At 47.2% G+C, this 12,839-nt stretch overlaps 1 protein-coding gene across 1 annotated transcript in view; it reads right to left on the bottom strand.

Annotated features, from left to right (window-relative positions):
- The window catches only part of FDFT1 (farnesyl-diphosphate farnesyltransferase 1), a 258,645-nt gene that overhangs the window by 45,072 nt on the left and 200,734 nt on the right, over positions 1-12,839 (bottom strand). Inside the window, exon 6 of the mRNA XM_069605736.1 lies at positions 8,787-8,963. Coding sequence (XP_069461837.1) covers positions 8,787-8,963 — 177 coding nt within the window. The remainder of the gene's footprint in view (positions 1-8,786; positions 8,964-12,839) is intronic.

Raw genomic sequence — 12,839 nt, 5'->3', positions numbered from 1 at the left:
TCCCCCGTAGTCTTCGTCGAAGATGTTCTTGTGGTCGAAGTGACTTAACGGGGAATAACCAACAATTCGATAAAGATAAACTAGGTCTCTAGTAAGAGCTCTGCTATAGGGCGACCAGTTATCTGGGCGGAAAAAATCTATCTGAGGGACCTCGGCGCGTGAAGGATTTTGGGTACACTACACGTCACAATAGGAATAGTGTTAGACACGCCTATGCTGACGTCCACTTTTGGTCCCCGAAAGACGAGATGCAATAATCTGTGGTTACCACTGGATGTCGGACCATATGCACAGCATGTGATTCTAAGCAGATTAACAAGCATCAGAAAAATAAAATTTCAATTCATCCTGGATATAGAGCCCTCTTCGGGTCTAATCTGTGTAGCCTCTCCTACTCCTACTCCTTTCCTGAATGAGGAGGTGGGTAAAATGTTGGCAAGGTCATTTTATGTGATAAGCGGAAGCTGGAGACTACCTTCGGCAAAAAATAAGATTTAACTCTGAGAATGGCTTTGTCTTTATAGAAAGTAGTAGAAGGTGGTTTGCAAGAAAGAGCCTGCAACTCGCTTACCCTGCGGGCTGATGTTATTGAGATGAGCAAAACAGTTTTTAGTGTCAAAAGCCTTAAAGCACACGAATGTAAAGGTTCAAATGGAATACATGTCAAAAACATAAATACCAAACTGAGGTCCCAAACAGGTACATTGAATAGTAAGGCCAAAGGGATCTTAAAATATGAATCCTCCCGAGGAGCACTTGACAATGGAAAGTGCTGCGAGGTAGCCCTTAATGGCACCAATCTGGAGCCCCAGAATGGCCAAATGTAATAGAAAAGTGTTCGGGAGAATTATCAGAAATTTGCTAATTCTCTTCTACCGTAGAGACCCCCAGCTCTTTTGCTGGACTTTACATGAGCGATAAAGTCCTAATTTTAATGCAATTTAATTACAGTGTTCATCTTTACATTGTGTCACAAAGCACCTTCAGTGCAGTGGCAAAGGGAAGTCACTTGGATTTTCCAAAGGTTTAAATACCTTCTCTTGGTGAAACTATCGTTTCCAAGAGCAGTGAAGTGAAATTGACTTTACTTACAATGTGTAAATTGCTGGACCCAGCACACACTATTTTACCATAGGGTGCTGGAGGGGTTACTTAGTATCCCCTTTGCCTAGTTTCTCATGTAACATGTTAATGTTACCCTTTCCACAATTAATGGCATTGTGTGTTTTTACCACGGGCTGCGTTCGCAGCTGCAGTAAGACACCCATGGGTGCCCATTTTGTGAACATGGCCTGGTATTCTTTTTTCGCCATTTTCTGTTGGAAAGGTCCTTGAGATTTACTCTGCACGCCAAACCAGGTTTGGTCTCTGTTTTGTCTTTGGCGGGATTCACGAGTGAAGCCCGCCTTTGGCACCAGTATGTCTGGCATGGGCAGGAAGTGAGGGAGGTGCCTGAAAGCTCCCTGTGCTTAATCCCCTTAGTTACAGGAATGCACCCAAATGCGATTGGTCGGCTGGCTGTTCTCGGAGGACAGCCATCCTGCTGTGTGATTGAAAGCTAGGCTGGAATGATTGGGAGAAACCTGCATAAAAGGTGAGGCTTTTTGGCTTGCAAGGCAGAGTCTACCACTGGACGAAGGAATCCGAAGAAGAACTTGGAAGAGAAGCCTGCTGCAACTCCTGGACCGTTGGTTTGCCCGGTGAAGCCCTGCTGCTGTGCTGAAGCTCCGAATTCGCCTCGACTAGAGAAGCCCTGCAAGGACGACTTCTCCCCTTGAGTTGGTGGGACCAATCAACTCGACAATAATCCTGGCTGGACAGCCTCTCGAAGCTGGTTGCATTTCCACTGCAGTTGCTGCTGGTACCGAAGAGCCAGGGAGAAGAACACCAGATTGTGTGCAGTGCTTTTAAGTCGGACCCGAGCACTAGGGAGATCCTCCGGACTTCCCTGTTGCAGGACTGACCAAGCCTGAGCCACCTCAACAGAGTGCTGAAGTGGTATCCGTGAACTGCAGTGTTGCTATTTGCTGCCAGACGCGAGGAGCTGAAACACTGAAGGACCGCTGAATTGAAGTTTTCCCATTGCTGCTGCTGACCGTACCATTGCAGAGCAGGAGTCCCCAGACGTCCTCCCTCTTGCCCCCACGACTGAGGCCCAAGATCAGCAGGATCTGCAGAGCTGCACAGAACCAGAAGCCAGCTGGAACCGTTTCTTTTAACCAGAGGTACTGTAAAGTCTAAGTTGTGTAGCCTTACTTGCTCTCAGTTGAGACCAGTCTTGGTTACCTTGCAGAGTTGCTAAAGCTTTGCCCATCACAAGCCTCCCAGCTTGTGGCCCTTCAAGTGTTCCAATTTCTACTACAAACATTTCTACAAACATTGTGCAAGACATTTTGCCTACCTGCAAAGAAGCTCTTCAGCTCCCCTTGACATTGTGCAATTAACATTGGCTGCCCTCGATCCCTGCGAGACTCATCTTTACCTCTGCATTTGTGCTTTGGAAGGTGAAGTACTTGCCAGTTATGATTTATTTGTTAACCTTTGTTTTATTCCTCTATTCCATCTTTTTCACCTAACTCAGTATTGCTCTAAATGTACCAGTGATAAATCAATGTCCAGATTGTCACCTGAGGGTCTAGGAAGAGTGTGTGCCATCCTCAATTGGTTTCATCTGATTTAGAGAAATTGAGAGTATTTTGAAGTATATTTAAGTATTACATGTTTTGCGCCCTTTCTGAAGGCTTATATAAATGACTGATAATTTAATAATTGTTTTATCAAGAAACCGAGAGTGCTTTTATTTGGATAACCGTATTGTGAAACTGACCCCTCTTGAGATAAGCCTGGCTGCTCGACCACACTACCAACTTGTGTACTTCAGACTTATACCAAAGCTTGGATCCCTATTAACAGGAGGTCAAGGTTATTGTAGTGCACCCAAAGGGTACTGCATACAATCTTACCTAACAAAAAGAGAGCACCATAGGTGTATCACCTAGAAATGGATCCACATTCTTATCCTTGCACCAGTTGCTGGACTTGTTCCAACGGCACAAAGATTCTGTTGCCGGCCTTCTAGCGGAAAGCAACATTTCAATTACCTCATCCGGGAGGTCCCAATCCTTATAGCTCAGCCCTTCGGAAAATATGCGTGAAGGTGGAGTATGTTGACCTCTGGATGGAGAGCCCGACCTTTCTCTTGCTAGAGAAGATCCTCTCTTTGTGGAAGACATTTTGGAGGGCAGATGCACATGTCCAGAAGGTCTGGGTACATGTCCTCCTGGCCCAATCCGGAGCAATTCGGATCATGGAGTTCCCGAACTTTCTCAGCCTCCTGATCACATGAGGCATGACCGACTGGAGGAAGCGCATACAGGAGTGGAAAATCCCAGTCCACCACAAACGCGTCTCCTAGAGCTCCTCTTGGGGGAAATTCCCTGGAGCAATACTGTTTGCACTTCTGGTTGACACTGGTCACGAACAGATCCACTTGAGGGTTTCCCCACAGGGTGAAGATCTCCTGAAGGACTTGCTGGGCTAGTTCCCACTCGTGGAAGACATTGCTCTGCCTGCTCAGAGTGTCCGCCGCTGTGTTCTGCTCTCCGGCTAGGTGAACTGCTGACAGACTCCTTCTTGTATTGCCCAGAACCAGAGCTGCATTGCCTCTTTGCACAGTGGTAGTGACCCCACAGCTCTCTTGTTGTGGTAGTACATGACCACTGTGTTGTCCGTCCGTCATTAGGACATTCCTTCCCTGTACAGAGGGCATTAAGGCCTTCAGAGATAGTCCGATTGCCATCGGCTCTAAAAGGTTGATGTGCAGTTTGGACTCCGATGGAGACCACCCACTGACTGTCAGATCGTTGGTGTGGGCTACCCACCCAGTGAGTGAGGCGCCCGTCACTACAGTTATCTCCTGCCATGGTTGCCAAAAAGATTCTCCCTTGAGGATGTTGTCTTTGCAAGCCCTTCACTGAAGGTTTTGAGCAACTCTGCTCAGAACTTGTAGTTGATCCGACATCTTGCCTGAGAACTGGGACCATTGTGTCCTGAGAGCCCATTGAGGGGATCTCATTCTCAAGCGGAGCTCTGGCACCAGGAAAATGCAGGATGTCATGAGACCGAGCCACCTCAGAAAATTGAAAGCCGGTAGATTCTGGAATTTTATTACCATCTGCAGAATGTGTTGAGCTCTCACCTCGGGTGGCAAGGCTTTCCCTGAGGAAGAACCCAGGACTGCCCCAATGAATTGGAGTCCTTCGGATGGTATCATATGGGACTTCTTGTAATGGAGGGAGAAGCCCAGTCTGTGGAGCGAGGGGCAGGTGATACTGATATGTTCCCGGGCTTGCCCGAGTGAACCGAGAACTGATAAGCCAATCGTCCAGGTAGGGGTAGACGTGAATTCCCCCCCCCCCCCGCTTTGAGACTAGCTGCCACCACCTCCATCCACTTGGTGAAAACCCTCGGGCGGAGGTCAGCCCGAATGGTAGAACCCAAAACTGATCATGAGAACCACCAATGCAAACCTTAGGTACATTCTGTGCTTGAGATGGATTGGCACATGAAAGAAAGCATCCTGAAGGACCAATGATACCAACCTGTCTTGGAGTTGGAGAGCCTGGAGGATCTGAGAAAGGATACCTTCCTGAGTAACTTCTTGAACTTCAGAAAATTGAACATGGGTCTCAATCCTCCGTCCTTTTTTGGGATTAGAAAAAAGTACCAACCCTCTCCACTACAGGTACATGTTCTATTGCACCTTCCTCTAGCAGTGTCACATTTTCCCGCACAAGGAGCGGATTCAGAATTTTGACCGAGCTGTATCCCGGTGGATGGTCTCGAGGCCTTTTTTTGAAAAGGAAGGCAGTGACCTTGGGCAAACGTTTACAGTGCCCATGCATCTGAAGTAATGCCCAGTCATTCGTTCAGATACTGAGAAAGTCTACATCCCACCTGGTACTTGTTGGTAAAGACCTCAAAGTGGCTTAGAGGCAGTTGCAGCAGCGGCTGAGGGCAAGGATGCAGCTTGCTGGGGCTGATTTAGCACCCTTTCCTCGTCCACCACAAGGGAATCTTCTTTGGCCCCTCTGTCCGGCTTGTTGTCTTCCTCTCCCAATAGAGGAGTAGAAACGAAAGGACTTACCCCTCCTTGAAGATGAGCCCGAATAGGGTTGTTGAGGTTGTCCAAAGGATTTAGCGGCTGCCTAGGAGGTCTGCAGCTTCTCCAAACTTTAATCCGCCTGGCTGCCAAACAACCTTGTGCCGTCAAAGGGCATGTTAAGCCATCTAGCCTGCATGTCCGGCGCAAACCCAGACTTCCTCAACCATGCAAATCTGCATAATACCGTTCTAACAGCCATGGATCTGCTGATGCGGTCAGCAGTATCCAACCCTGACTGGAGGCATTCACTCATTGCCTTTTTACCATCTTTCACGATCGCCACGAAGCCGTCCCTTTCCTGCCTTCCGGGATGTGTTCAGCCGCCATAGTAACACAGTCCCACAGGGTAAACGTGAATCTAGAGTGTGCAAGTCACGTTAGTGGATTTTAAGGCCATACTGCCTGCAGTGAAAACTTTACTTGCCCAAGCATCTACCCACCCTCTTGACATCCCGATGGAGGGTGGAAGTAGAAGATGATTGTCTGGTCGACAAAACTGCTTGAACTACCAGCTCTCAGGAATGGGATACTTGGTGAGGTATTCCGGGTCACTGCTGGAAGGCAAGTACTTCCTTGCGAAGTTCTTGTTAACTGCAGCCCCAGCTTCCGGGTTCTCCCAATTAGCTGATATTTATTTCTGCAGGGCCATGTGGAATAGTAAAATCGTGTAGTCCGTCATGTCATTTTGTTCGTACGATTGGGTAGGCCTACTCCATCCCATCAACTCAATGACTCCCCCCCCCCCCCCCATTAGCCTTCTGTATGAGTCTGCATGTTCGGAGGGGTCAGGCCTGCCAAACTCTGCTGAGTTGTCCAAGCCACTAGCTGACTGGAGATTGTCGTACAAGTCTCTCAGTCTTGATTCGTCTGAAATTTAGTTCTTCTGGCACATTGGGGGTGCCAAACTGCAGACCAAAGGGTGGTGACCCCTCAAACTGCAGACAGACTTAAAAGTAGTCTTTTTTTTTTATGTACAGGTTTATAAACCTCGTCTTGGATCAATGGCTTCAACAATGTCGAAGTGACCTCAGACGGCTTCAAAAATGGCGCCGGCTTATTCGGCTTCGGTGTCGACAGCTCTGACTCAGACGGAGTCGGCAAAGACATTGAGGCCTTCTTATCTTTGTGCTTTTTTGTCAGAACCACAGTAGAACTCGGCTCTCAACTTGTCGACGACTTTTGGTCAGATCGAGAACTTTCCCGATGCGACGCGGGCATAGATCACACCTTCGAAGTTTTAGCCTTCGACTTCCCTTTATCGTCCTTGCTCAGAGCGACAGGAGCATGGGGCATGTGGAGTTTTTTGAGGGGGGCTAAGGCAGCATTCTTGAAAATTTGCAACATCTCTGTATGAAAAGCGTCCCACTTTACCAGGAAATCTGACTTCGTAGGGTATCCGATTCATTTGAGGTTGAAGGAGACCTATGGCGTCGCGCCTTTGCCTTCTTGAAGGAAGAAGACAGACTACCCTGATCGACTCCTCGATCGGGACCTTTTTGACTTTACATCGGGAAGAGTCTCAACTACATGACTTTTGTCCCGCTTCAAAGATGACTCTGAAACTAACCTCCCCACTGCCAGTTTACCTCTACGCTCCCGAGAGCTTTCTCTGTCATGGCCGGACAGGACCCACAGTCGTCGGTACGGTGTCGGAGCCCAGACACCACAGGCAGACGCAGTGAGGATCCGTAAACAACATTTTCGACCCGCAGTTGTGGCATTATTTTAAACCTGACTTGGGCATCGAAGGAGTAGATTAACATTTTCTCACAAAAATCACACCGTAATTACTCTTCAAGCCAACGGGCGCTGCATGCGCTATTTAAATTGATGATGGAGTCGACGGAGGCCCTTGAGGGACATCTACTCGACACTGCAGACAGCACCCCCTGTCGAAAAATGTTTTCCGAAGTAGCGAAGCTAGAGTGATACGCATCATAAGATTAGGAATAAGTGGGAGGACACAACCCATTCGAAATGGTATTTGCTCTAGGGAGTTCCTCATCGAAACTGAAGTTCTTGTCGCCTAAACGCGAGTCACTCCTATTGAGGTCCCACTTTCCCATGACCGTTAGGGAGGACCTTGCGGAGCAGGCTCACCTCCCTAGCCGCAAAGAGGGTGGCTCCCTCTTGGGGAGAAGGGACGAATACCCGCAATTCGTCATAGTTCTTGGAAGATACAAGGAAAGCCTGCATACAAGGATCATTTACTTTGCGTACAGCCTTGGAAGTTATCGAATCCAAAGCACCGCTCTTACACCACCTCAGATCTCCTTGCTCGCTCCTCATGCATCCATATAATTGGCCCCTCTCCAGCTGCTAGGGGCCTCTCCCGTGATCTTGTGCCCCGCCCCTTCGCTCTATGTCTGCAGTCATATGAAAATCCAGGCGTTCCAATACACTTGGTGCCTCCTCTTAGGACCCACATTCTGTTCTGTGCCACTCTAAGGGTCCCTGGGGGTGCAGGTTTGCATAATTTGGTCTCATGGTCCCAATCACCAAGCCACCGAGTACTACCAGGTGAGATCCTGCCCCAGTGCACTGTCGCACTTACCAAGATGGCTGCCCTTTCCCCGAGGGTACCTGGCATGGTAGCCAAAAAGCACCGGCCGCCCCATCTTCACAAGGCGTGCAGTCAGTGGCACAATCTGCGTTCATTCTCTGTGCCTTCTCGGTGCCTTCAACAGTAATGTGTAGTTAGGGTGGTCCGGGACCTCTAAGTAGCCAGCTCTACCACCCCTGCTCAGCGGCATCACCCTCCCGTTGCTATTCTCACCACAGTCCAACCCCCAGAAATGCCTTATAATGCAAGGCCTGTCTGCCCTTCAAGCAGTAGCCATACCAGTCTGCTCAGTCATCGGGAGATCAGGAAGAAGAGGATTGGTGCCTGGGTGGGCCCTAGCATAGATAGCGTCTGTGCTTGGAGCACCCCCGCCAGTCTTCGGTCTCAGTCTGCATGGTCTCAAAATAGGCGCTGTGCACCTTATGGGCCCTTCATACACTGATCCTGCACAGGTTCAGTCCCCAGTGATTAGCCTCTGTGCAATTGTTAGTGGTCCATTTCTTGAGGGGTTTCCGAGCAGTGACAGATTTTGCTGTAATACAAAAGGTACACTAGTAGAGCAGAAAGCACATCCGCTCAATCTGCCATCTTCGACAAACCCTGCCACTTGACATTTTTTGCTATTTCATTGCAGCAGTAAATGGATCACACGTAGTACAACAAAAGTGCAAGGGATACATGAGTAAAATGAGACACACGTACAATGGTAAAAGTTCAAAATTCCATTCAAATAGTTTGCAATTGGAGACTTGCAAATAAAGCAATAATGCATTACCTGTGTTTTGAGTTTTGCACTAGGAAATGAGGGACTTAGTTTGCATGGGTGTTTCTACACCCGTATGGCAGATTGTTCATGTAGAAGTCACTCTTCTGCCCAGAAGTAGAGCCAGGAGTGCTTTCATACCATTTACAAGGCAATTACAACAATAAAGTATTCAAAAACGCATAAACGTTTTCTACTAAATGCATGATGTCAGACGTTTTGGTGGCAAAAGACATTGCTCAGAACATTCCGAACACAGAATAACAAATACTTTGAATTCTACAATGTCGACTTACCTGTGGAATAGCACAAAAGTTGAAGACGCTTTGGTTTTTCAGTCGAGACAGGTAAGTAAGAACATCGGGCACATGGTGCAGTGCGTTGGTGATTAATTCATTCATGCAGTGCACAGCCAAGTCAATGTTTTCTGGTTTTGCCAGGTCAGAAAGCTTTTTAGCATATCTGCTCCACACCTAGAGGTAGGCAAGAAAAAATAAGAATGAAATATTGAATACACATTTTCAGAAACTCAGACAGATTTTCTATGCATTTATACTGGTTAGGGCAGAATTCTACTTTTGCTGCTTCTTTGGGTTTTGGACTTGGTTTTTCTCCCAGCCAGGCTCAATACAAAGTCTGACAAGAGACTGGCTCTGCTTTAATGTACTCTGCCTTAAGAGTCCTTATGACTATTAAGGCAGTGGTGCCCCACAATGTCTCAGAGATATTGTCGTCCGAGTTATGTGCCTAGTGTGAGTGGTCAGCAATGTGAGGCGGACAACTGTTTTATGATTGTTCAACACATGCCATTTTATTAAAGGTACAAATATTAAACGCCTAACTATCCTTATTCTGCGGAGAATTTCCCTGCTTAACAAAACTAAGGGGAAACACTAACACAGGATGGTTGGCCCTCACGCTTATAACATTCAATACAAAGAAAAAATATGGCAATTCAAATAACATTCAAATGTTCTTGATAAACACCTGGGTGAGTTCCCTTCCCCAGGGTTAAAAAAAAGAATCCAACTCCAATGTTCAACAAAAAAGAATTGAGGAAATCCCTGTAGGCAAGACGGTCTCAGATCAGTTCTTGATATTTCAATGTCAAGGTAAAGTCTTTTCTTCTCTGTGAAATATGAACTTTCCACTTCCTCAAAACTGCACCAATGGTATTCCCAGCCACGATGCTTTGCCACCGCTTCAGACAATCCAAGAAGACTTGCTACAATTCAAAAGAAGTTATTTCTACAATTGTTAGATAAATACTGTTCTTGGTTAACAGTTCTTGTTCCACTATTTATAAAACTCACGATTCACAGTAGGTTTTTCAGGATGGCTTCACAGAAAGTCTGCTTCTAGTTCAGAAATTTCACTTCTCAAGTGTACCATGAGGACATTCTCCTTTGTCTCGCAGTACTCCACTTCACTTGTACTACTGAAGATATACATCTACTGACAAACACAGCTTCAATATTTTGTGATGCCACCACAGCTTCAGTAATTTGTGATTTGTAACAAGTTTTTGTTCTAACAAGATGTATGTCAAGGTACTTCAACACGTTCAAACAGGCAAGGCACTCTTCCTCTGAATAGCTCTTCAAAAAGGGGCAGCCTCTTTGCCCCTCTCTTGTCTATCTGCCACAACAAGAACTTCAGTTTGCCTGTATGACCCACTTCTCTCTGTAGAGAGAAGTCTTCGGCAATACAAACTGTGCCAACTTCAAATAATCTCTACAAGCAGCAAGTTCCCCTTCCCCAACTTTGCCTTCACCTTTCTGCAAACTGTTAGCCAAAGTAATTAACCCAGACGCCTTGGTGCCACTCTTGGCTTCGGGTAATGCTTGCATACTGGTATGTTAGGCAAGGATGAACTTCTATTGGACTCAAATTCTTGGTTGGATTGCTTTCTGGCTTTTAGAGAGGCTTTCAGTATTAATAGGGGAATACTTTTGGCTTGGGCAATGCTTGCTCTCTATTCAACTGCAAATACAATATTTAACCACTTAACTTCAACCAATTCTTGATAAGTCTTACAAAGGTCATAGGTTCAACAATGTCTTTCGCAATTGTTATTCTGTGTAAGGGAATATTTTCTTACCTGTAACTCCATTTCTCCAGCATTGGTATCTTTCATGGATTCACATGCTTAGAATATTCCCCGTCGTCAGACTGGGACCCCTCGGTACACATATATTGCCTTTTCCTCTAGGAAAACTTCTGACACCTTGGTGTCCTATCTATGTCCTTTTGGGGACCGCATACGCATGCCCCGTAGGACGTCGTGGTATAAAAGCCCCGCCCCCGCGGCTCCCTTCAGATTTCGGCCCCCCCAAAGTAGGAAGGGTTAAACCTATCAGGCATATACATTGCACCTCGGGGAGGCTGGCGGGCGCATGTGAATCCATGAAAGATACCAATGCTGGAGAAATGGAGTTACAGGTAAGAAACCATTCCCTTCTCCAGCATTGGATCTTTCATGGATTCACATGCTTGGAATAGATTGTATAGCAGTAAACTGGAAGACGGCGGTGAGAATGCAATGCAACATACACCCACCAAAAAATACACAATGCATAGGTACACAAGAAATAAGTTTACCCATATATCTGTACCTCAATAAAGCATACGGTCACCAACAGGTAGAAAAAAACTCTCCACAGTGTAGAGCTTACCTTATTGAAACAGATGGCGCAGGACTGCTCTTCCCACCTGCACCTCGTCTGCCTGCTGCCTCGCAAGGCAGTAGTGGCGGGTAAACGTATGGGGCAGCGACCATGCCGCAGCCTGGCATATGTCCGTTAGCGGAATTCCTGCCCATAATGCTGCTGAAGAGGACGTTGATCTTGTAGAATGGGCTCTAGGATGCCCTTGCAGCGGCCTTCCGGCCTTGGAGTGGCAAAACGCAATCGTCGATGAGACACACCGAGCCAGTCCTTGCTTAGAAATTGCATTTCCTCTCGTCGACGGACCATACGCGATGAACTGTTGTCGAGTAGACCTGAGTTCTTGTGTACGATGTAGGTAAAATTTTAGGGCCCTCTTAACGTCCAAGGTATGAAGAGCTTTTTCCGCTGCCGATGATGGGGTCGCGAAGAAAATAGGGAGGACAATGGACGAGTGTTTGTGGTACACTGTAGGAACTTTCGGAACGAAACTAGGATTAGTTGCCAGAACCACCTTGTCTTTAAAGAATCTTATATATGGAGGGTCTACGACCAACGCTTGCAGTTCCAAGATTCTCCTAGCTGACGTGATAGCAATTAAGAACGCCAACTTCCACGATATAAATTTCATGGCCGAAGTGGCCATAGGCTCAAAGGGTGGTTTCATTAAGCCTGCCAGCACTACGTTGAGACTCCATGTTGGTGGAAAACGTTTTACTGGGGGAAAAGTTCAAAATAAACCCCTCATGAAGTGTTTCACTAACCTGTCGCTGAATAAAGGAGACAACTGTCTCTTCCTCGTGAACCTAGAGATGGCCGCCAGGTGCACCTTTATCGATGTGAAAGATGAACCCCCCTCTGCCAAGTGAAGCAGATAAGGCAGAACTTGCTCCGGAGTCACCTTTAACGGGTGTAGTCCTTGTTGTCCTCGACACCATTCACAGAACCTTCGCCACTTATAGGTGTAAGATTTGTTAGTAGAAGGGGCCCGAGCCGCTTGCAGAATTTTCTGGCAATCCTCCGAAACGTCTAAGGTACCAAATTCCGAAAAGTCAGGAGCCAGGCTGTGAGATTGAGACTGTCCGGGTTGTGATGCCACACCATACCTTTGTCCCAGGACAGTAGGTTCGGGACCCTCGGAAACGCTATTGGTAGAAATAATTCTATCACACCTTTTGCTAACATGAGTGTTACCTCCTGTTGCAGTACCCTCAGATGGGAATGAGCAACGAACACAGGTGTAATGTGCGGAGGGCTGCGTTTGAATTGTAGAGAATGTCCGTTCCTTATTGTGTCCAGCACCCATTGATCCGTCGTTATTCGTTCCCATTCGTCGACATATGCGGACACTCTTCCCCCCAGAACGGTGTGTTGTCGGTCACTGCTGATCTTTATTTTGCTTGTCTCTCGACGACGACGGATAGGATGGTCTCTTCCTGGACGTCTGGAAGTTCCGGCGTCGGTTTGCCGTTTGGGAAGCACGCCTGTATCCCTGGGAGGGGTAAGCCGACCTGCCAAAGGATCTGTCTCCAGACGCAGAGAATCTGGAATTACCTGAAGCCCCTCTAAAGGGACGAAAAGACTTGTAGCTTCGGCCACTCTGGATGGCACCCAATGAACGTGCCGTGTCCGAGTCCTCTTTCATTCCCTTTAGGGCCTCGTCTACCTTCTCTCCAAATAGAA

The sequence above is a fragment of the Ambystoma mexicanum genome, chromosome 4p (genome assembly GCF_040938575.1).
Source record: "Ambystoma mexicanum isolate Mex_15411 chromosome 4p, UKY_AmexF1_1, whole genome shotgun sequence".
Taxonomy (NCBI): domain Eukaryota; kingdom Metazoa; phylum Chordata; class Amphibia; order Caudata; family Ambystomatidae; genus Ambystoma; species Ambystoma mexicanum.
Note: the sequence above shows the minus strand (reverse complement) of the source record. Positions and strands in the feature narration are given on the sequence as shown.